This window comes from Python bivittatus, unplaced genomic scaffold, assembly GCF_059951505.1.
Source record: "Python bivittatus isolate LINGU-HERP-01145 unplaced genomic scaffold, Pbiv_v1 ctg000480_np1212, whole genome shotgun sequence".
In the NCBI taxonomy this organism is placed as follows: domain Eukaryota; kingdom Metazoa; phylum Chordata; class Lepidosauria; order Squamata; family Pythonidae; genus Python; species Python bivittatus.
Window position 1 is genome coordinate 54,776,495 of NW_028277075.1, and position 24,403 is coordinate 54,800,897.

The 24,403-nt window shown below is 35.0% G+C and overlaps 1 protein-coding gene across 4 annotated transcripts in view; it reads left to right on the top strand.

Annotated features, from left to right (window-relative positions):
* Nucleotides 1-24,403, top strand: part of SBF2 (SET binding factor 2) — a 270,236-nt gene that overhangs the window by 137,950 nt on the left and 107,883 nt on the right. For 3 of the 4 annotated variants that reach the window (XM_088145943.1, XM_088145944.1, XM_088145945.1), the window contains exons 7-9: nt 21,158-21,290; nt 22,837-22,945; nt 24,098-24,211. In XM_088145943.1, the coding sequence (XP_088002069.1) occupies nt 21,158-21,290; nt 22,837-22,945; nt 24,098-24,211 (356 nt within the window). Of the gene's footprint in view, nt 1-16,560; nt 16,580-21,157; nt 21,291-22,836; nt 22,946-24,097; nt 24,212-24,403 lie in introns of those variants that run through there. The other variant, XM_088145946.1, reaches the window with a different exon arrangement.

A 24,403-nucleotide genomic window follows, 5' to 3' on the forward strand; every position in this document is an offset into this window, starting at 1 on the left:
CCATGCAGCAGGGCGGAAAAATGGCCGCGGACCACATGGAACGGGCGGAAAAATGGCCATGGACCACGTGGAATTGGCGGAAAATGGCCGCGGACCATGTGGCACAGGCAGAAAAATGGCCGCGGACCACATGGAACGGGCGGAAAATGGCCGCGGATCCGGTTCGTAAGTCGAGGCGAATTCACAAGTCGAGGTAAATTTTTGGGGCCAGAGCTGGTCGTATCTCGAAAAATTCGTAAGGAGGGGTGTTCGTAACTAGAGGTACCACTGTATATCTCTTGGAGGGAGTTGTACTCCATTGAAAAATAAGATTTGTAGCTTGGTGACCTTGAGGATTTTGAAACTCTGATCTTAGGATCTGGGCACCATAGAAGATTCTTTCTTCCACATACTAAAGGGCCCCAGATGGTCTTCATCTGGAACAATATTTCAAATTTGCACCCTCTCAGTTAGCTGTGCAGTTTTTGAGAAAACTCTGCCAACATAGATTTGATAGATAAATACTCTATTGTTGTAGGTAGTGTGTAAAAACATGAATTTATAAGGTTTCACTGATAATTCCTAGCCCTTGACTATTTGGGCATTTCTAATTGCATTATTGTTTTTTTAGATTATTAAAGTTGTTTTATCTATTGTTTTCAATATTCACTTTTAAAAATTCATCCTCTTGAATTTACTTTTAGGAAAATGAGCAGGGTACAAATACAGCAACAAACATCTTATTTACTTTTTATATTCTTGTACATCACTTTAGCTTTCAACTTCAGTTATATTTAATTCAGTTCAAATGTTAATGTAGCAAAAACTGCTTATGTAAAAAATAATACTGAATTATTAAGCCTTTCATACTTTTCAACATCACTTTTATTTAACTATTGTATGTGGGCAGATGAATAGGTGGAAAATTGAAGATGGAATAGTAAAGGTTTACTTTTCATCCTGTTCCTCCTTGGCTCTGAATTAAGGCCTTTACCCTTATTACAGAACAGTGTGATAGAATCATGCATTCATGAATTCACAGCTGCTAAAGGAGGGATTTCCAATTTGAAATAGTCTCTGCTTCTGCCAAGGATGACCACTAATGAAGAATTCCATGTTAATGCAATAAATAATTTTGGATGTCACACAGAAAGTAACATTTGTGGGATAATAATTGTATAATAATGTTTCAAAAATATAAATATAGTTATGTTAGTACAAATGCAAGCTATTTTAACAAATTGTTCCCATCTGTGTACTAAATATAGAACAACCAACATTTGCAAAAGAAATTGATAATTTATAGAGACATTGTGCAATGGCAATGTGTAACTCACTTGTCCTCCTTTCCCCACTTTTGGCCAGAAATTAAGGGAGGTTCTGTCTACATCATGAAGAACACACTGTTTCTAAACGGAGAAACATCCAGAGCACCAACCTACATTTGTTGTCAATAATACAAATATAGTTTGAATTTTTATTATTTCATAAGCCAGATGTATGAAATGCAGATTTAAAACATGCTATATTTTAAGATAGTTATTTGTAATAAAATGAAGAGAGGCTCATTGAACCTTACAATGTTTCCTTACTTGTTTAAAAAATGATACTACTGTAGTTCTGAAGGCTTCACTTGAACAATGAAAGCCAAGTTACCTATTTTTAAACTTGATTTCAGTCAATTCAGGGGTAATCTTAATTTGAATAGTGTCAGTAACTGTCAGTTAAGAGACCTATAGATCTATTTGAAAAAGATCATGCAAAAATTATAAATTATTTTGGATTAAAATCAGTCCTGGAACACAAAAGAGCTGTTGATTGGGTAAAAATTGGTGTTCTCATACCAACTACCAGGCCTATTTTACTGAGATAAGAATAGCTATCAGACTAACCTATAATACTAACTCTGTCTTTTGGTACATTGAGAGCACCAAAATTCAAGTTCCTTGATGAACCTTAATTGATGTATGGGATATGTAGGTTATAAAAGGAATAGGTAACATTTTCGTGGCCATGGGCCATATTTTTTTCATGTAGATTCATTTTCTGATGGCTTAAAGGGTATGGCAATGACATATTGGTGTCACCAAATAGAATTGAGTTGAAATTTGTTGGTCTTCTCAAGGGTTTGAAGAGGATTAAAAGCAAAGGTATCTATTTTATCTGTTATTTTAAAAAAACCCTCAAAAAGTGCACCTCCAGAAATTAATTTTTTGCCACCAAATGTTGACATCTGATCTTAAACAATATCAAATGCTACTTGTGGCTTCTGGGATATATATTCCTGATTTATAAGTTAAGGTGGACATTTATAAGTTAAGGTGGTTAAGAATTGCGGCCACCAAGAATTTAAATACATATCTAAATTAAAATCTTGTTTCCTTTAGGAATTAAATAAATTTAAATATTGAAACAGCTGGTCTAGGTTTGAATTGCTTCCAGCAATAGTTAGTTAAAGAAAGGATATTGTAGTTATTTAGAGGAAGACTGCCAAAAGAGAAGTTCTATTTGTATTATGTACAACAATCTGGTTTGAGACTCAGGTTTGGGATGGAAGCAGATAGGTTATTTTACTGAAAGATTTATACAAAAATGGACAAGGTGGAACTTAATTCAAATAAGATAGAGGTGCTATTTATAGGAAAACTGCTTTCTTTGTTATTGGATAGGATAGTGCTGTTCCTGAAATGAAAAGTATGCTGCTTAGATTACGTGTGAGTGAACAACATCATGTAGAACGGGCCTTCCTTTCATTAGCTATGCTTTAGCGATTATTTATTTGTTTGTTTATTTATTTATCATATTTATATAGCTGCCCATCTCACATAAAGTGACTCTGGGTGGTGTACAACAATTTTTGTTATTGTTTGTTCTACATAAACTGTTTGTGTGTGCTTATAGAAGTTAGTACAGGTAGTCCTTGCTTAATTATGGTAATTGGGATTGGAATTTCCATCGCTAAGTGATGTCATAAAGGGTGATGTCACATGACCACGCCGCTTAGTGATGGCAGTTCTGGCAGTCCTCAGTTACCATTGTTAAGCAAATCACCATGGGTCATTAAGCGAAGACTTCACGTGACCACAGCTTCCAAATTCCTGCCGGCTTATCTGTTGACTTTGTTTGTGGGAAGCCGGCAGGAAGGTCGCAAATTGCAATTACATGATAGTGGGATGCTGTGACAGTCAGAAATCTGGGCCAGTTGCCTATTGCCCAGAATGTGATTACATGACTGTCGGGACACTGCAACAACTTAAACTTTGAGGACCAGTCATAAGTACCACTGGTCACTGAATGAATTGTTAACCAAGAACCACCTGTATGAAGGTTCTATTTGTATACTGGCAGGCAATGATGTTTAGACTGTCTTGGTAATGACATCCGATTTATGGACTTTGTTCTAATTGATGTCTACCAGACCATATGATTACAATCTTCAAGCAGGCATTGATGTGTCACCTGTTTACTCTGGCTTATAATTGACTTAGAGCTCTAATTAGTGTTAATTCATTTTAATTGTGAATTCTTGATCTAGTTTTTTCTTAAAACATTGTTTTATTACTGTATTAACAAACAGTAGGGTTTTTTTTTTACATTTTGCACAGTATTTTGAAAACGTATGGCTTACTAATACAGGTAGTCCTTGACTTATCACCATTCATTTAGCAACTGTTTGAAGTTACGATGGCGCTGAAAAAAGTGGCTTACAACTGGTCCTACTTACAACCATCACAGCAACCCCACAGTCACGTGATCAAAATTTGGGGACTTGGCAACTGGCATATATTTACGATTGCAGTGTCCCAGAGTCGTGTGATCGCCATTTGTAATCTTTCTAGCAGGTTTCTGGCAAGCAAAATCAATGGGGAACCATGTGATTCACTTAACAACTGTGTGATTAACTTAACGACTGCTGCAAAAAATGTAAAATTGGGTACAGTCACATGATACCTTGCTTAACGACTACATCGCTTAATGATTAATTTTCTAGTCCCTATTGTGATTGTAAGCTGAGGACTATCTATATTTTAAACATTATCTTGTAGATATCTTAAATAAATTAAAATACACACTTAATTCATGTCATACAGCCCAGTCTTAATTGGAAATGTTCTTAAGCAATCATGCTTAATCATCCAGGTCAAATATTCATCTATCGTTTGGTTTTTATGCATTGCTGTCAGAAATACTGGAGGAAATATAATTAATACATAATGTATAAACAGTTTTGGAAAGTTGTCTTATCAACCAATGATTGATTTATTCTCTTAGGAATCAGTGCTATTTAGGTTCAAATCTTTTTCTTGTAAAATAAATTATATTAGAATAAAAATGATACAAAGTATATTGTATTTTACTATATGATAAAAGTCGGCTTTAGAGAAGGTCTTTGCAAAAACAGGATTCACGTAGCTGGCTTCTAAACAGAGTTCATTGTCTTGGCATTTTAAATCAGGAAGACGATGATTTGGGATGGAATGGAGGATCTGACCGTTGCAGACATTCCAAATTTAGCAAGCTGTTGTAGCCTGAAAATATTGCAAGGTTAACATTCTATGCATAACAACAGCAAGGTTGATTCTATGCAAAGAACAAAAATAGTATCATTAAGTGTTGAAGATTAGGGTTCAAGATTATTTATGTAACGTTGCAGTTTCCGGATTACTGATGTGAAGTTGCAATTACAGGATCAGACCATAATAAAAGTTTAAGTACTTTTTAAAATAGAGATTTTCATTTCTGTGTACAAAATGATTTTCAATTATTTGGCATTCAGAAATTCAACAAATTAATTACTGCCAGGTGAGCCATATAATTACATTAGAAAATTAAGTTTTATTATACTCAAAGCAGTTGCACTCCCAACACATTCACAATTAACTAATAATGAGAAATACTTCCTTTTTTATTGCACACAGAATTATAATACACAATACAGTACCTGACATAGCATCAGTTCTGTATTTCACACTCTTAATTGTCTCAGAATGTTATGACCATAGCTACTGGTATATTACCCTTTATGTCTCACAGCACACAAGAAAGCATTTACTACAGGATGTTGTAGTACAGTGACCTGTTTTAAGTGTAGATTGCCAAATGATGATTCTATTCCTTTGGAATTTGAAGGCTTAATTATTCTGGAAATCCATTACAAAGCATTAAAAAAGTCAACAGCATCCAAAATAAAAAAAATAAAAAGCTGAAACAAACAACTTGAAGCTAAGTACATGATTAAGTAGTGTGTCTGGCAAGATTCTGCCTTTGATTAGTATATCAGATTTTGTATAATAGGGAACCATAAAATACCCATTTACTTCAAATGAAAATAAGTTTCATTCTCCATAGATATTGAATGATCAGTTGTCCTGGCTTTTGTTTATCTCTGGGAATGTAATATGGAGAAATACCTTTATCATATTTTGGGTTATAAAACTGGCCATCTCTTTCTAGATGTACAGTCAGTGTTATTATGCTTGGGTAAAACAAATCAACTGCTATTTATTGTTTGATACTTCTGTGAAAATATTAAATGTCTGCATCCATATATTTCTCATGTGGTAGAAATTGATTTTCCCTGTCTACATTTTTTTTTATTCTAATAGATAAAAATCACTTAAAATGGCTTTGGTGTATAAGAATTATCTTCTGTATAATACAGAAAGAGTCAGATGTTTATCAAACCAGTGCTGGTTTTCTAGAAAAAAAACATGTTGGGCTCAAACATCCATTCTGATACCAAAAAAACCCCTTCTTTTAATCTCTCACTCATATTCATTCATTCATTCAGTCAGTCAGTCAGTCAGTCAGTCAGTCAGTCATTCATAATACTATGCTGACTAGTTGCCAGACTCTAGCAGTTTACAATTCTAAAATCATTAAAACACCAGCATAAAGTAAATCCATTAAAATTCATACAAATCGTTGTGTAAAACAGGTTCCCCTTCCAAAAACGTTGTTCCATCAGGATCAATGCATTCTATATTGCTCACAGACCTTAATATCTCTTCTTAGTATGTTGTAGGAATGAGTATATTGTATTGCAGGATCCTGAGATACGTAATATGTGCTACATGCTGCTGATTCTACAAGAGTTGTAACATACATTGCTGCTATCTTCTGTCTACTGCCTTTTCTCCAAGAGTTTAAGGCCAATTATATGGAGCTGCCCTTTCATTATCCCAAAATAATAATCTTGTAAGAGAATGACTGATCCAAAATCATCCATTAAGTTTCCATGGCCGAGTGTGGACTTCCACTGGATTTTCCCAATCCTAGTCAATACCTTAACTACTATCCCACACTGTGACAGAAAAGGGATCTCCAACCAATATGGCAGAAAAGGGATGGGGGGACATCTTCAGTTCAGTTTCATGATATATAGGTTGGTGATCATATTCAGCAGTAATTAAATGATGGGATATTCATTACCATAGACCGTGGAGACTGCTTTTGAAATCCAAAATTTAAAGAATGCAAACAAGTAAAAATAAGAATTGTTTTCTGATTTAGAGTAAAATTGCCTCTTTAAAACATTATACAGATTTTATAAAATATAAAATAATTAGTTAAGAAGCTTACATTTCCGTAAAAATAAGCAGTTGATTATTATGTGCCATCAAAGTATGAACTCTTAGTGACCACATAGATAGACCTTTCTCCAGGAGGATTTGTCCCCAACCTGGTCCTTCAGAAATCCGAACTCTGCTGTAATTGTCCATCAATCTTGTTACTGGTTAAAAAAAAAATGTTGCTGGTCATCCTTTGTCAGCCCCACTAGGTAGACCAGACCAGGAATGCAATGCCACAGGAAGACTAGAAGTATCTTCATTGAGATTGGATATATTGGCAGAATCTTTCAAGTCTCATTGTGCTATACCCCCATGAATCATTTCTGAATATTATCTTGTTTCTCAGGACTTAAAAATGTTTCAGCCCCATTTGACTTTTAACAGTTCTTGCATATTTCCATCAAGGTCGTCTTCCTTATGCTCTACACCAGGGGTCCTCAAACTTTTTAAACGGGACCAGTTCATGGTCCCTCAGAATGTTGGGGGGCCGGACTATAGTTTGAAAAAAACATGAATGAATTCCTATGCACCCAGAGGATCCCTCCCGCGGAGTATGAGGAGAGGAGGAGAGCCGCTGGACCCGGCATACCTGTCATGTAGAATAGTCCAGCTCTGCAATCTCCCTCCTCATGCATCGCCTGCAGCTCCCGACACAGCCCCGACATTTCCACTTCTGACAGACAGCAGGGGCGGCCAATCAGGCAGGCAGGCTGGATAAATGACCCTGGCGAGCCGTATCCAGCCTGTGGGCCGTACTTTGAGAACCCCTGCTCTATACCATCTTCTGTTTTCTTCCACTTTTCCCATCATTATAGACTTCTCCAGAGAAGTAGTTCTTTGCCTAATGTAACCGAAATATGATCATTTCAGTCTGGTCATTTTTGTCTCAAGTGAGAGCTCTGGATTGATTTTTTTCTATGACCCATTTTTGTGTTTTCTTGACTTTCCGTGGTATTCTCAGGAGTCTTCTCCAGCACCAAAGTCAGTACTCTTTCTCTCGTGCTTCTTCAAAGTCCAACTTTTATTTCATAGAATGTCACAGCGAAAACCATTGCCTGCATGATTCTGATCTTTGTAGGTCATCCTACATCTCAGCATCTGAATATCTTTTCTAAAGCCTTCATTGCTACTCTGTCAAGTACTAGTATGTGGTGTATTTCTTGACTGCTGGTTTCTTTACTATTGGTAGGCAATCCTATAACACAGAAGCTATCCACACTTCAGTATCTTCATTGTCACTTCTAATAGTGGTTGCTGTATCTGTTGTCATTAGCTTGATCTTCTTTATAGTTCCATTTTTTTCACTGTGCTCCTTAATTTTCATTATTAGAGTTTCTATATTATTTGCATTTTCAGCTATCAAAGTAGTGTCATCAGCATAGTAAAGGTTATTGATTAAAAAAAAATGTAATATGCCTAAGGCCACTGCTGAAAATAAAAGGCCTAGTTTTTGTTATCCATTAGCCTAATATCTCAGTATAGATGGACCAGAGAACAAGGCTTTTGTTATGGTTTTGTATGGGACATATAATTTTTGTAGTTAACTTAATTTCATACTGTTAGGCAGAGCAATTGCCTCTGGCCACTGATACATTCACACTTCCATTAAGAGTACAAATCCAGGAGTATCTCCTGCTCCTTATCTGATTCTTCAGAGGGACTCCAACTTTATCTAAACAGATTGGAAAATTCAATCCATATTAGTTAATCCACAGAATTTGCAGTTAGTTTAGTTTGCCTTCAGTTGTCTCAAAAGTGTCTCCAGATACTTGTTCAAGTGTTCTATTGTTTTATTGGGATTATATGAAAGGAATTGGTAATACTGCTGCATATGCTTTACATAGAGATAGCAGTGTAGTCCAAAGCTCCAGCTAATGGGTTGATATGGATAAGGCATAGAAGAGGTAGAAACCTAAGGCATACCAAAGGCCAATTGCCAATATACAGTATAGAACAAAAGTTTCCCAGCCCCACTCCTATGTAACAACACGCAGCCAAATCCCAGGCCATCTGTGAACTATGAGCAATATCACAGTTCATAGATTCAAAAGCTAATGAGAGGTCCAGAAAAAGCAAGAGCGCTCCTACCTCTATCTTTTATTTATTATTTTATTTATGAACTTATAAACTGCTCTAGTCAACTAAGAGGTATACAAATGCAGCAGCTGCAGCCAATGTAACAATAACAGTAAAATATGCTCATATATAACCACTGGGGGTGGTTAGTGCCCTGAGGCTGTTCTCTCCGCTTTTTAACTCCATTTGTACTCTCTTTAACTTTGTTTTGCATTTTTAACTGTTTTTATGCTTTTTATGTATGAGCTGCCTAGAGTTACTTGTATAGTGAGATGGGCGGCATGCAAGTTTGATTCAGAAAGAGAAAGAAAGAAAGAAAGAAAGAAAGAAAGAAAGAAAGAAAGAAAGAAAGAAAGAAAGAAAGAAAGAAAGAAAGAAAGAAAGAAAGAAAACAATTACAGTATATAAAAACAGTTAATCATAGAAAAATAATTATAATACTCCTGCCACTGGGGGGTCTACAACAAGTCCCAAAGGAATCATCCAGCAGGCCAACTGAAGTAGTTTCAATCACTGACTCTGCCCAAAAGCCAGATTGGTATCAAAATAAACAGTGTTCTCCAAAAACTTTCTTGGTGCTGTTAAAGGAGTTCAGGACATCTAGATATTTGAAATATTAGACCTATATTTTATTTAAATAATGTCCTGTTATTTTTGCAGGGTTTTTTAAAGGAGCCTTTATTGAATCTTTCAGAGACCCACTAATAAAATATATTCCAATAAATATTTTAGGGGAGGAACCACATCTCAGTGATAGGGCACATATCTTGGATGCTGAAAATCCTTAGCTTCTCCACTCCAGTTTTAAGCATTGGAGAGCACAGTTGGTTATTATTGAAATAATAGGCTAATGGTCTGACTGTACAATTCAGCTGCCTGTGTTCCTCACAGCATCACATCTTTGTTTGATTTCAGAGAATAGTAAGGCTGTTGGAAGATGTTATAGGCTTTCTTCTATGCTGTTACTTTAAGAAAAAACAATGCTTTAAGAACTGTTTTTCTTAATCAGGGTCTCAGTGTAGACTTTTTTCTTGAAATAGCATTAATTTTTCTTTCAAATATTCATTGCAAAGTAGTAGGCTTTTATGAACTTTAAGCAAAGGTGATTTTATTGTTTTCCACATTCATGAACTTAAAGTACACAAATGACATCTATGAATTTTAACTTGGGAGAATATTTCCTGTAGTATATCTAGGAAGCTACCCTTTGATTTAAGGATTGTGTGAGTTTATGTAGGAAAGACTTTGTAGTTTCTAGATAGAAAACAAAAGAATGAGCACTGTTATATATTCTAGCTATTTTTCTGGGTACACCTTAAGAAAGCACAGTTATAAGATAATGTATCTTCTAACAATGTTCTCATAGCCTTATTATTTACAGAAATTCCATTATTATGTTTTTTTTCTTTTGCAAATACAAAAAAAATTAGTAAAGTCAATTATTTCATTCATTCTTTCTTAAAATATGATATGCTGCATTCTTATTTTATTTCCTGAAATTATTGCATTATTTTTGGATTTTTCCAGGTTATTCCAAGATTATATTACTTTAAAGACTCACTTCCTTTGTTAGCAATACTCTTCTGCTACATAGTAAAAGCTAAGTATAAGGTCCAAGTCATCATTTTTTCATGATTGGCTTTTAATATTCTTATTTCTAAGCTTTTAATTGTATATTGCTTTTATACTCTTTTATTTCAAAATTCTAATTATAAATATAAATATATAAAGTATTGATATATAACATACATAGGTGCGAATGCTCAATTAAAATAGCATAATACTGTACATCTCTAAACCCAGTGTGGGTTGTGGGCTTTATTTATTACACTTTTATTCTGCTTTCCACCAAACAGTGCTCAAGATGGCAAAAAATAAAAATAAATACAATTACAATTAAATTATTGTAAAAATTTAAAAACAGTAAAAAATAGGATCTGGACAATGACATACTTAAATGTAAATAACAAGCTAAACCATTTACATTTGCCTAAACCAGTCAGGCTAAGGGACTGCCTGAATGAGAATAACTTATGAGAAAAATGCAGATTTCATTTTTCTTGGAGATCTTGGAGTCAGCCATTCAAAGAGCCCTCTGTCAGGTTTGTAATAGTTGCACTTCCGATGTTGGCAAGACAGAAAGTCCTCTCCAAATGTTTTAAACTGAGATAGGATATAATGTGGTAATTTATTTATTTGGATGACCTCATCCCATGCCAGGGATGGTTTTGTGAATCTTATTTAGCACTTTGAATTGTGTTGGGAATATAACCATCACATAAGCAATATTCGCTGGTATTTTCTGGATTAACCTTCAGTTCATACACTGTCATCAAACTCTGAACTTGAAATTTTTCTTTGGATTTAGATAGGAATGAAAAATACTGTCAGCATATTGTATCATAAATCTCACAAATCCAGATGAACTTACATATCTGTTTCATATATTAAATAATATTTATGAAATAATAGATGACAATAGATTGGTAGAGGTAAATCTACATTCAAATACCAAAAAACAAAACAAAAAGACTTAACAGAATATATAAACTATCATACAATATCTGGCATAATTTTGCATGCTAGAAGAATAATGCTTAGGATCACCCAACACAGATTAGAGCCCTACCTGGAAAAAGAGATGACAGATGTTTAAGCTGGCTTTAGAAAAGGCTGAGGAACATAAGACATTATTGCTGATGCATGCTAGATAATTAAGATAGCCAAAGAATACCAAAAAGAAGTCAGTAGGTACTACTTCATTGATTATAGAAAGGCCTTTGACTGTGTTGATCATGTCAAGCTGTTGAATATGCTTAGAAATATGAAAATCCTAAAACATCTCATTGTCCTCATGCAAAACCTATATACGGATTAGGAAGCCACAGTATGTACCGAACAGGCTTCAAATTGGCAAAGGAGTGATACAAGGCTCTATACCTTCCTCTTATTTATTCAAGCTATATGCTGAATATATATTTAGGGAAGCTGGATTGGAAGAAGATGAGCATGGTTTTAAAATTGGAGGAAGAAACACCAATAACCTACAGTATGCTGGTGATAGCTTCTGCATTTTGGGATCAACCATTAATAGTAAAGGAACAAGCAGTCAAGAAATACACCATAGACTAGCACTTGGTAGAGCAGCCATGAAGGCCTTGGAAGAGACTTACAGATGCTGTGATGTATCTATACCCACAAAGATTAGAATTGTGTGAGCAGTGGTATTCCCTGTGACACTCTATGGAAGTGAAAGTTGGACTTTAAAGAAGCAAGATAGGAGTATTGACACTTTTGAACATTGGTGTTGGAGAAGACTTCTAAGAATAAACATGGGCAACCAAGAAAACAAACAAATGGATCATTAAACCCAGAATTCTCACTTGAGGCACAAATGACCAGGCTCGAATTATCCCACTTCAGACACATTATGCAAAGTCCTAACTCTAATGAAAATCTCCAACAGATCCATAAATGTGGCATAACTAGTAAATAGTAAATTGTCTAGCTCTTGGTGTAGATGAGATGGGTTGCACACTGTTGAAGGCTCTATGTACAACATTGCATCTCAGAAGTACAGAGGTGTGATGTTTCAATTTTTTTGGTATGAAAATAAATAGAAATATTGATGTGTTATTTCTGATATGCTTAACACAATTATTTTACTGAAGGAAATCAAAAGCAGTTAAAATCCCAGCCCTATTTATTTATTTATACATCACATTTATATAGCCGCCCCTCACAAAGCGACTCTCCCCTCTAATTATATCACTGCCTTGCCCCTCTGGAACAGAAGTGTGGGCTTTGATCATCCTGGTAAAGATCATCAGCCAAAACAACCAGATTTACTGGGAATATACATAAGTCAATTTTTTTGTTATTATTGCTGGTGGTTTCCAAGAGAAGACTGCCCAGCCATTTATCCAGTATGGTCTGAGGATTCCTGCATTGGGCAGGGACTTAGACCTAAAGACCTCCAAGGTACCTTCCAAGCCTATGATTTTGTGATTTTATTTATTATCTTATTTTTTATTACTAGGGCTTTTATGCAATGTAATGTGAAGTGTATATACTCCACAATTCAATAACATATGAAAAACAAGGGCAAAATAATCCACAGTTTTAGTTAATGATATGATGTCTAATTTTAATCTTTTCACATAAGACATTTGAGTAAGGCAGCCTGTGCATCAAAAGTAGCGTTTTCTGACATCTGCTGGTACAAGTGATGGTATGCAATCCTCCTCCTCCTCCTCCTCTGCATTCCAATTGGCTACAATGCACTGTGGTAGGAAGACCCTCTTCCCTCACTGGTTGCTGCCCACCATGTCCATTTTGCCCTAGACTGCCAGGCTGTCTAGCCCCTTCTGAACCTTCACATGGTTAAGCAGTGAAAGGCTGGATGGATCTTCCTTTTTTGTTTTAACTAGGCAAAATTAACAAGAGTTTTGCTAGTTTCCCCTTTTTAGTCCAAGTGACAGGAAGAAGGGCAAAACTGGTGTTTCCTATTCCTCCCTTCCCTCTCCACTAGATGGGAAGATGTCATGGAGGAGAAGGAGTCAATAGAAAGAGCTGATACAAAAAGGCTATCAATGGAAATCACACATCCACAAAGATTGGCCCATGGAAGGAAAAGGGATTGAGGCTTGCTTTCCCAGCATGGGTAGGAGGAGTAAAGACACAGGAAAATCCACCAATCAGGGGCCATGGAACAGCCTTCTGAACAGAATGCCAAGTTAGCATCATTGCCAAAGCCGGCTAAGAGAATTTCTTAAGCCAGCTTCATTTCTAGCTAGTTTCTGCATGGAATACAAGCAATTTAAGGCTGAGATGTGGAAGGACCCTTGATACCCCTGTGCTATATGCAGCATTTTCTGCTAATGCTAAAGACAGTACCAGTCATTTTTGGCACATTTTGTCTAACATGCTACAAATGCAGCCAAAGCCCAGTTTTGACTCAAGCATGCTCATATTATTCTATGCAAGCTTGAATATCAAATCTAGAGACTACCTTACAAGCAAACACTGTATCTCACATCCCATCGCTAGTAGATACGTGCAGCATATTGACACAATCTCAGGACATATTCCATAGCTACATATATTTTGTAGAGCAGTTGTAATATCTTCCACCAGACTACAGAAAGTTTTCTACCTTGGGGAGGCACATTTCATTTATTTGTTTCTTTACTTTAGCTCAATAATTTCAAAGCTGCCTTAGAGGGCAAAAACTTAAAATTGCATGCAATTAACATATAATAATACAGTATTACTAACACATAGAATTCTAAGTTGAAACATGGGAAGATTTGAGAAAGTAAATATTCTATAGGGGTTTTTCAAAATCTAATGGGCCCCCAATGGCAGCTTATTCTATAGACATAAGACTTCCAATAAACATGCATTCTTTATCCACCTTAATAGCTCCTAAATAGGACAAAAGGAAATGGTCTACAGTCCTGACATTAAAGTACAAACTGGACTTTCTTAACACATCCTTTAAGTGAATTGGTCCCTATTTTTTAACAACTTCAAAGTTTAATAGCAGCTCTTTGAGGTGGCTCAGAACTGATAAGTGTACAATATAGGTGTTACGTGTTCCAATTCCCTTGCTTTCATTAGTCTCAGGAGCTGTATGGTTCAATATTTCAAGTTTTATAACAACCTTTAAAGTCAAACCCATGCAGAGCTCTTTATTATACCCCAGCCTGGACTCCTGTGGGGCAAGTATAAATTCTACAATTTTACATTTTAATATTTTCCTCCATTTAGGAAACTAAGACTCCTGCTTTGAGATTCTAGTTTGACTTGCATAATATGTTAATTATGCATTCTTCAAAAATAAATACAGCAATTTGTGAAATTTGTTCTTGGTTATTAAACATTATTTTTGCTTGGTTTCTACAGCATAAAATACACAAATCTTCATTAGGCAAGAGACATCAGGGTTCTCTGAATGCAGTTTTAGGAAGTTGTATATCCTTTTTCTTTAGTGAACCTGATTCCCCCCCCCTTCCCATTAAAATGTTGCCTGATTCAGTGTGCACAGTTTACAGGGCTGTACTGTTCTGCGTCACTTTCTAGAATAATTCAGAAAAGTTTTCTGATAGCTGCTAACCCATATTTGTGAATCACTAAATTACAGATAATTAGAACTCAGAAATTCTGCAAAACTATTCTCTGTTGCATCACGTTGCAGTTCCGGTAAATTCTATAATTCTTTGTAAAGTCCTTAAAATGAGCAATGTTGTTTTTTTTTTTAAATCATGGATTAATATGGTAACACTTTAAACAATGCAGTATGTACGTGAGTGTCTATGTGTAGCTTGTAAATCATTTTTTAGAACAACAGGAAACAGGATGATTGATTACATTTTTTTAAAAAAATGTAGGAAGTCAGATATTTCAGTGTAAATTACTTACCTTTTCAAATCTTTGAAAACAGTAAAAAAATGAGTCAGGAAGCTTCTGTTAATTTTTTTCCAGCATATGGATAATGTTCAACAGGAAGCATGTTTGACTATGGAAGCTTAATCTGTAATAATGAACACTAGATAGATTGTTTATTTGTTTTAGCATTGTCTGGTCTGTTTATGCCCTTGGCTAGTCAGTATCACAGATGTATTTTGAAGTTCAAGGTGACAAACAAATCTAGTTCTGCTTTCCAGCAAAAGGGAGCATGAAGATCTGTCTTTAGAAGTTGGCGTTGCAATTGGTTATTTTTCGGGAGTTGAAGAGGGCATTTTATTTTACTTTTTTCATGTTTTTACATCACACGAAGTAAACAGTTATTACATATTGCTATTACTTACTGATTGAAAAAAAAATCTTGTTTTATCCTCCAACTGTTTCAACTTTTGGGGTTAAACATCGTTTTAAGAACTTCTCTAACAATCTTAATTTTTAAAGAAGCACCTACAACTTTGATTTTTGGTACGTTACTTGCTGATACTAGCAAGCCCTGGGTAGCTATTATGTGTAACTTATTTACAATAATTAGATATGAAGTTATATGATTTTGTTATATTTTAGAGATGTAAATATCTGTAACTTCTAATTAAATTCTGTTCAAAGCAAAGAATCTGACCCGAATCGCCCTTTATATAAATTGATGTGGGATGCAAGAGAGAATAGAATGAATACCTATTTGGATGTCTGTTAAAGGAAATGTAAATAAAGGCAATCTGGAGAAAATCTGCATAAACATTAATATATTGGGTCAAAAGCATATATTAAATATATTTGGATTAAATAAATACAACGCGCTTTGTGGATTAGATTTACAGCTGGTGTAGGCCAGTTTTAAAAACTATGAGCTTTACTATATAATAATTTCTCCCTGCCTCTGGTGATGGACACACACTCCTCCTAGCCTTGATATGTTGTGTAGTTATAAAAACTTCAGTTCCTCACCATCCTTGGAAAACCATCTTCTTTTATTTCCTTACTTAGCAGTGAGCAGACTCATATTCCAGACAGCTCATCGTGTATTTATTAGTGTTTATTTTCTCACTGGAGAGACTGCATGGCACACTTCCCATCTCCCAGGCTTTAAAAAAGCCCTCAAACATCGTTCTACTGGCAAGCTATCTCACATTGCTGCCATGCCACAGGTTGAGTGATTATTGGCCTGTGAGCTCTAGACTTGCATGTATAGAGACAATGCCATCCTGAATATACTTCCAGTCTTCAGAGGACAGTAATGGAGAGAATGCAGGTTCATTATAAAGAGCCCTGGGAATAATTGTCACATGAACCAGCTGGTGGTATGGCAGTGCTCAGAGTCTCTTAGGGTAAAAGGAGAATTTGGAGCTGAAACTCTCCTTGTTCCCTAAATTATCAACTATTAAAATGACAAGTGTTCTTGTATGTTTGTTGTTGATTATATTTCAAACCCTCTTTGTAAATAATCTGAATTTAGGGTGTAGAAAGATCTGGATAAGATTTTTAAGGTAAGTGGGAGAGCTGGCTAGATTAAATGTTGTTTTATTCCAAATTGACGGAGATGAAATTTTTTACTTTATTTGAAATCCAGTCTTGAGGCTTCTTAATTATTACAGATGGTGTTTTATTTTCCAAAATAAATGTATATTGATTAGAGCAAGAACCAATTACTATGCCACTAGTTGTTGCAAAAAGGAAGCAGCTGTAAACATAGTTGGTTTGGGTGTAATTATTTTTAACCTAATATCAGTGTAAGAAAAAAATCTAATCTCACACTTCTTCAGTAAACATATTTGAAATATAATTAATGTGCATGGGAGGGAGAGAAAAATTTTGACTAATAGGAGATAACATTTATCAGTTACAAGATTTGGATAATGTAAAGAGCTGATGGGTAGAGAATAATTGATAGAGGAATTACCATCATGAGAGATTTTAATAGCAAGGAATGGAACTTGCAGTAGTAAGTAGACACACAAATCTCAAAGTTGAAGAAACCAGATGTACATTCTCTTTTTAAAAAAATGGAAGTCTTTGGAGGATTATTAGTAAAAATCAGAAATATGCTTATTTTGTTTCTAATATATACAGTATCCTTCTCCACTATGGGAAGTTTAAAAAAAAATCACAGAAGGAAGAAATGGCAAACAGCTTTTATATTGTAGCAGAAACTTGATTCAGATGAGGCTTTTTCTTTCTAGCTCAGTACATTTAGTTGTTTCTAGTATATGCTTAATCTTGTTTAGATATTGTGTCCTTGTTATGAGACTAACTGACTTTCATGTTTTCTCTCAGTGTCTGTGTTGTATGTGCGTGGTCACCTAGTGATGAAAGCATACATCAAATCTTTATTTCGGTCATCGACCAGCATAGCATTACACAATCAACTGAACAATTTGATTAGAACAAAATAGCCAAATCCAGAAACACTGGCCTTGAATATGAATTCATTCAGATAACAGAATAGCAGAATGTATGAATTCCAATACAATATATTGGAATACATTCAGTACAAATTCAGCAATGTCCACAGGGGCAATCAGCAGTGTCAGAATAGCCAATACTATTCAACAATTAAAGCCTCATCCCTTTTAAATCTTTGTTGCACATACCGAAAAAGGGATGGAGCTTCAGTAGTCCAGTCGTGACTACCATTCTGATATTGTTGCCACCTCTGCAGAGGCCCCTGTACCAATTCCTGCTTGGCTGAAAAATGCCTGCTCATTCAAACTGCAACATCGACTTATTACATATAGCACACTATCTTATGAGTTATATAATCCTCAAAATGAAAATGAATTCATTCAGTATAAGTGTGTTCCTCCTACAGCTAGCACACTGGAAAGAGAAATGTTATGAAGATATATAAGATTGGGATAGTGGCAGTCCTCAGAGATAAAAGAGACACTAGAGCTTCCAGGACAGGGCTGAAGAAATCCAGGTAACCACTAGACAGCAGCAAAGGGGCAGTTCTCACTGCAGCCATTTAGCGTCATCCAGATGTTTGCAGCCCATATCTAGTAGCATTACATTTATTACCTTTACCTTTGAAAAACATCTGGTCACAGGCAGGTATGCCTCTGTTCTCTTTTCTTTCTACTTCTAATGTTGTAATGTGACTTCAGCAAGATAACCAAAATGCTTACTGATTTCTATATTTATATGGACAATAGATAGAGACTGGAAACTTACTTCCATTTAAACCTCCTTCCATATAGCTAACATGTTTACAACTGAACAAATTTTGACTGTAAAGTATTTTGAATTTACACTGGAGTAGTACTTTTAAAATTTTCTTTGTAGGTAGCTGAAATCTGTTATTCTGGCTTGCTACTGAGAATGTGAATATATCAGTACTCAGTTTAAGCTTTCTCCATATAAAAAATGGGGGGATCTAATTTCTTTTTAAAAAATCCAACAGCTTTTTATCCAGTGTATTTTGAAAAATGTAAATGTTTACATATTCATAATTACTTAATTTTGTCAGATATTAACAATATTTAAGTTTTTGTTTTTATTTGTATGGGAAGTGTTTCCATCCAGGAGGCCTGTTCCTAAATGTATAAAGTATGGAAATCTGTTTAAAAATTATATTTTGAAAGGAAGAGTACATAAATTAAATAATTGGCAAGGATTGGCTTTTCCACTAAGCTTTATTTATTTTTTCTTTCTAATCTGTATTCAAAATTGGAATAATTTTTTATTCTTATTCCTCATTATGTTCCCTAAAAGACTCTCCCCATTTTCTGTTAGTGCATCCTATGCATAGAAACTATTCCCTGAATATACCGTATTTTTCGTGTATAAGACACTTTTTTCTAAAATCGTTACACTAAAAATTGAAGGTCATCTTATCCAAGGAAGTAAGCCGAGGAGAGAACCGCGTGGTTGCGAAACTGCCCATACTTTGTCTCTGCAAACAGGCTTCCTCCAATCACGAGCCTTATGTAACTGACATCAGCTGATGCTGAACAAACCAATTGGAACACATCCCATTGGAGGTGGAGAGTGTGTAGGCAGTGCACAGATGCGACAGGGACCAGTAATGTCAGAGCATTCTGAGCCCATAAAGATGTCGTAAAATAAAAAAATAAATAAGCGAATGTCTTACTCTGCAAAATTCAAACTGAATGTAATCAGTTATGCAAAAGAGCATGGAAATAGAGCTGCAGAGAGACAGTTTGGACCTCCTCCCACTGAGTGTATCATGTAAATGTTACCTAATTACTAAATAAAAATGTGTTCTGCTTTATCTTTAAAATATTGATTTCTTAATTTTGGGTTGGGAAAGTGGGCGTCTTATACATGGGGGTGTCTTATTCATGGAAAAATACGGTACATATCAAGCCACCCCTCTTTTCAGTGCCTTACCATATGGCACACTTTGTGCTTGTTTCCTGGCTTATCTGACAGTATAACCAAGTTTCAGATATTTAATGGCATTTGCCAAGATTCTTTTCCAATTCCCATGTTTTTTCTTTCTTCTATTGTTCAGTTGCTTTCCCAATATCTGTTCTAAACTACAAGTACCAGGAGTAATAGTCCTTCCGTTTTACCCATATAATTTTGTTAGATTCCTTGCATATAGGTGGCATAAACAGTTTAAATAAATGTACCAAAAATACATAGCATTATAAGAGAAATATAATATGATGGTTCACTATATGCCTTCTAAAGTTCAGTCATCCTGGTTAAGAGAATCTTGTACCTCAAACTGTAAAGCAGTGATAAGTAATGACTTAATGAAGTCCCTCAAAGTGGGCAAAATTGTTTATAGACAATGCATTCCTGTTGCCATGAGCTTATGGACATTAGAATTTCATAAGGTTCTCTGTCAAGAACTCTAGTTAGAAAATACTGGTAATAGTTATCCACTTTACCTCTTTTGGTTGAACAGACTATATATAATAATGTGATGTGAGCAATTTAATTTATTTATTTATTTATTTATTTATTTATTTATTTTCAAATTTGTATGCCGCCCATCTCCCCCAATGGGTGACTCTGGACGGCTCACAATAATAAAAAAGAAAAAACACAGGACTCTCCAGACATGGACATAATCTATAGTTAAAAAACATATATAAAAATGGCCTAAAAACCTCCTATAATTTGGCCCTAAAAAACCTGTAAGATGCTGGGGGGGGGGGGGACAACCCCACACCCCACCAGCCATCTCCACAGGTGCGGGCCCCCCTCTGGCCCCCAGGCTTTCTGGCAGAATATAAGAATATAAGGGGACCTTAAATCACAAGGTAAAAAGAAACAAGTGTTTGCAAATTTGATCACATGTGACAGTCACCACCTAGTGAGTATTGTGCTTAGCCTGGAAATAGTGAATTCCAGCAAATAACAAAGTAATTGTCTTAACAATTTTGTTAAATATTATTGTAAATAACCAAGTAATAATTTTGGAATGTGGCCTCAGGATTTTAAATGCTTGGAAAAGTTTGGGTGTTTCTTCTGGTCTTTTTAGTCATTTTTTACTAAAAATTTAGTAATTTTTTAGTCTGATTCATTAACACAAATCGTGCAAAAGCTTGTTAGATTTTTCAACCAGCTAATCTTCAGTCTCTTTGTAGAAAGTGTATTGGATCCTTTTCAATTTTATAATTTTTAATGTATGTTTTGCAGATAAGCTCAGAGAGACCTTTTTTTCCCACAACAGCAGCTAATGTGTTTGGAGACTGATTTTGTAAGATTGAGCTATTCTATAAGATTGAGCCGTTATGCTTGTTTGATAAGTTACGGTAACTACTCGACTGACTTTTAGATGCATAAATAATAGAGAAAAATCCCATTTGAAGTCATTATTGAGCAACGTTGGAAAAATGGGGTCAAATATGCTGAAAGATATCCAATTTCTATCATTTTCTAATGATACAGAAATAATAATAGAATAATGTGTACGTGTCAAAGAACAAATGAACTCATTGCCATGAAAATAAGAAAATCCCCAAGATGCAGGGAAATCACAGATTTTCCTAAAGCGATTCCAATAATGGTCAATTAATACATCATAACTTTCATTCTTTTGTTATTGCAGTAAATCCATATCCTTTAAAACTTGTGTGTCTTTTTTTAAGGAATTCAAAATGTGCTGAATCTATTCTGTGCAGTCCTTACAGAAAACAAAGTCCTCTTTCATTCTGCTAGTTTCCAAAGACTGAGTGATGCCTGCAGAGCATTAGAATCCTTAATGTTTCCTCTCAAATATAGGTAAGGTTTTTATAATAACTGTACCAAATCCTTACCAGTGTGGACTGTCTTATTTTTATATGCCACTGACTATCTTATTTTTATTTGCCATTCCTTTTCAGTTAGGACACTCAAGAATCTGGGACTTTTAGAGACATGTTGCAAGATAGCATATCTCACACACACACACACACACACACACACACACACCATGTTTCATCATCTGACTTGTTTTAATTATTTCAAACACAGGTCAAAGGGTAATCACAGACATGTTAAGTTTCAGCATCACAGCTGCAATGTCTTTTCAAATACATTGTAGTTTTTAAGATGTCCTCAACCAGACTTTTAGTGTATAAGCATAACACTGTTATCCACATTATAGAGGTTATCAAAACATTCTGGTATAGTTATTTGGTTCTTGAAACTGTTGAAGTTTCTGCACAGTCAAGCTGTGATGTGCCAGGTAGTCTGGCTGCTTCTCTCTCCAGTCTTAAGTCTTTAATCAAGGTCATTGATTTTGTGAGGCATAAGGAGCTGCTAAAGGATTCATGTGCAAAATGAGATTGAAGACCCAGTTACAACAGCGTAATGTTCAACTCCTCTGCCAGTATCCAAGCCATCTGTCCCATTGTAAAGAAAAAAACAAGCTCATAGATATGTTCTGCCCTATTTGTTGATCTAGTGACAAGTTCAAACATTTCCATGATTATCATGAAAACCATGAAATGCACAAGCTCAGCATGAGTATTCAATCACAGCCTTGGAGCTTTCAGCTCAGAGACAAGTGAAACTACCCCTATGTATGTAATAATTTTCCCATTATTTCACAATAAAGTATTTTGACAAGCTGATGGAAGTCATATCCTTGGTATAATCCCAAATATGGTATTCAAATGTTATATGAAAAGTCCCATATAAGAGGGAGGGAGGGAGGGAGAAAGAGAGAGATGTGCCAACCGAATACAACTTTGGAATTCATCCTACCTGGATAAGCATAAATTAATCATTTTGTTTAATATAATAGGTTTTATGCTATTGAAATAATTTCTGAATATAGATCTATTTCACATACACTGTATTGTTGCCAGCAAAATATGGATTCAGCTGATAAAAACAGCTTTATTTCAGCTATTTTAAGTAATTATTCTTGTTTAAATTTAGATTACAATTCTTGCTTATCTGTAACATTTTTAGATAAATAATGTTTGGCTTGGAAAAATATAATTTTAAGTACATTACTTCAATCAATAGTTGTCTGCATATTTTTGTATCCAGCCTTCTTCATTAATTTTAAAGATTATATTTCAGTCATACTATTGAGGAAACTATAAATAGAAAACACAGTGAAATGTATTATGTGGTATTTTATTAACTAGAAACTAAAATATTAAGTTATTTTTGTAAAAACTATATTTATTAGGCAAGAAAATAGTTTTAAAAAAGGTAAATAGAAAGCCCGGTCAATTATTTTTGCTGATATAATGGAAATAATAGAAATGCATGTAAGCCTTGGTGTCTAACAATATAAAGTGGCTGCATTATTTGTCCTTCCCTTTCTTCCCAGTTACCCGTACATTCCAATTTTACCTGCACAACTCCTGGAAGTTCTAAGTTCACCAACACCTTTTATTATTGGTGTGCATTCTATCTTCCGTAATGATATTCATGAACTTGTGAGTATACTAAGCTGGGTTTTATGTTTGATTAAAAGACTGCATCTAAAATTAAATAAACAATTCTACTCAAACAACAGGATATTTTCTTGCATTCCTTTCCTGCATACTGTGCATCCTAAAATCTTCTGAATGCCCACTCTTCCCCAAACCATAGGTGGTTGGGGTCTAACGGGAGGGAAAGTCCTACTAGGAATGCTATATTAGCAATGGATAGTCACAGCTTTAATGAATGCAGACAGATTATGCAGTGTAAAATATTAGTATATGGCAGTCTTAATTATAAGAATTACAAAGTGATAAAAGCATATTAATAGCATAACAGTATAAGGAAATTGTTACACATCTCATAAATATGAAAAGAAATACAATGGAGAAAACGTGGAATCTTTGGTGGGGGGAAAAAACACATTTGGAAATAATAGCAATAATGTGATTTACCAAAACCAGTACCATAGTCTTTTAATTTTGAATGATTTAACTTTTGTTATTTTTTAAAGAGCAGCTTAAGAGTAATACTGAGTAGTAATGTGTATTAGAAATAATAGGCACAGTTTGGTAGAGGTTATTTTAATGGAACCCCTACTGAAAGGAACAGATGGACCAGTGGCATTTGATGATAACTGAAAATCTAATTTAAAAAATTATCACTTTATATGTTGAGTTGGATCCAGAATTATCTATAAATGCATTTTACTAGCAGGACTTTTACATCTCAGTTTGTGTCGGTCTTCATGCAGACTCCAAAATCTCCTTGAGAATAATGTGGGAAATGACTCTGGTGAGCCAAAAGATAATTGGAGAAAAACTTGGATTGATCTTGCTCTCTCCTCTGAATGGAAGGAGTTCTTTCATTCACAAAAGGCTATCTAGAGTCCACCACAGTATTGATATGCTATACAAAAAGATTATACCTATAGTTTGATTAATTAAAACATCAGTCAGAATATTTTAATTATTCCAACCAAGTAGTTGTCTGGATTTTTAAATTTGATTTAAAATCAGGACTTTATATTTCCATCAGTTCAGCCCCTCCCTATTTTTCAATGGATTCTCCATGCCATTTGATTTATTGCTGTTTCAGTATTCTAACTATGTCTGATGGTATTAAATATCATACAGAGTGTTTATTTTTATCTCTGTGTCTTCTAGTTAGATGTAATCATAGCAGACCTAGATGGTGGTACAATTAAAATTCCTGAGTGTATTCACCTCTCCCAGCTCCCAGAACCACTGCTCCAGCAGACTCAGACTTCTCTATCTCTAGTAAGTATAATTCCATGATATAGACATTCACCCACATGTAAACAAGTCACGTAGACTGTGGAGAGCTGACTGGCAGCCTTGTTTAGGGTGACCAGAACCCTTTTGGGTAGAGGGGACTCTGAGGTGCGCCTACAGGGCCATGCAGAGATATTGCAGAGCATCTGTCAGACAAAATTGTTCAGATTCTCTCCC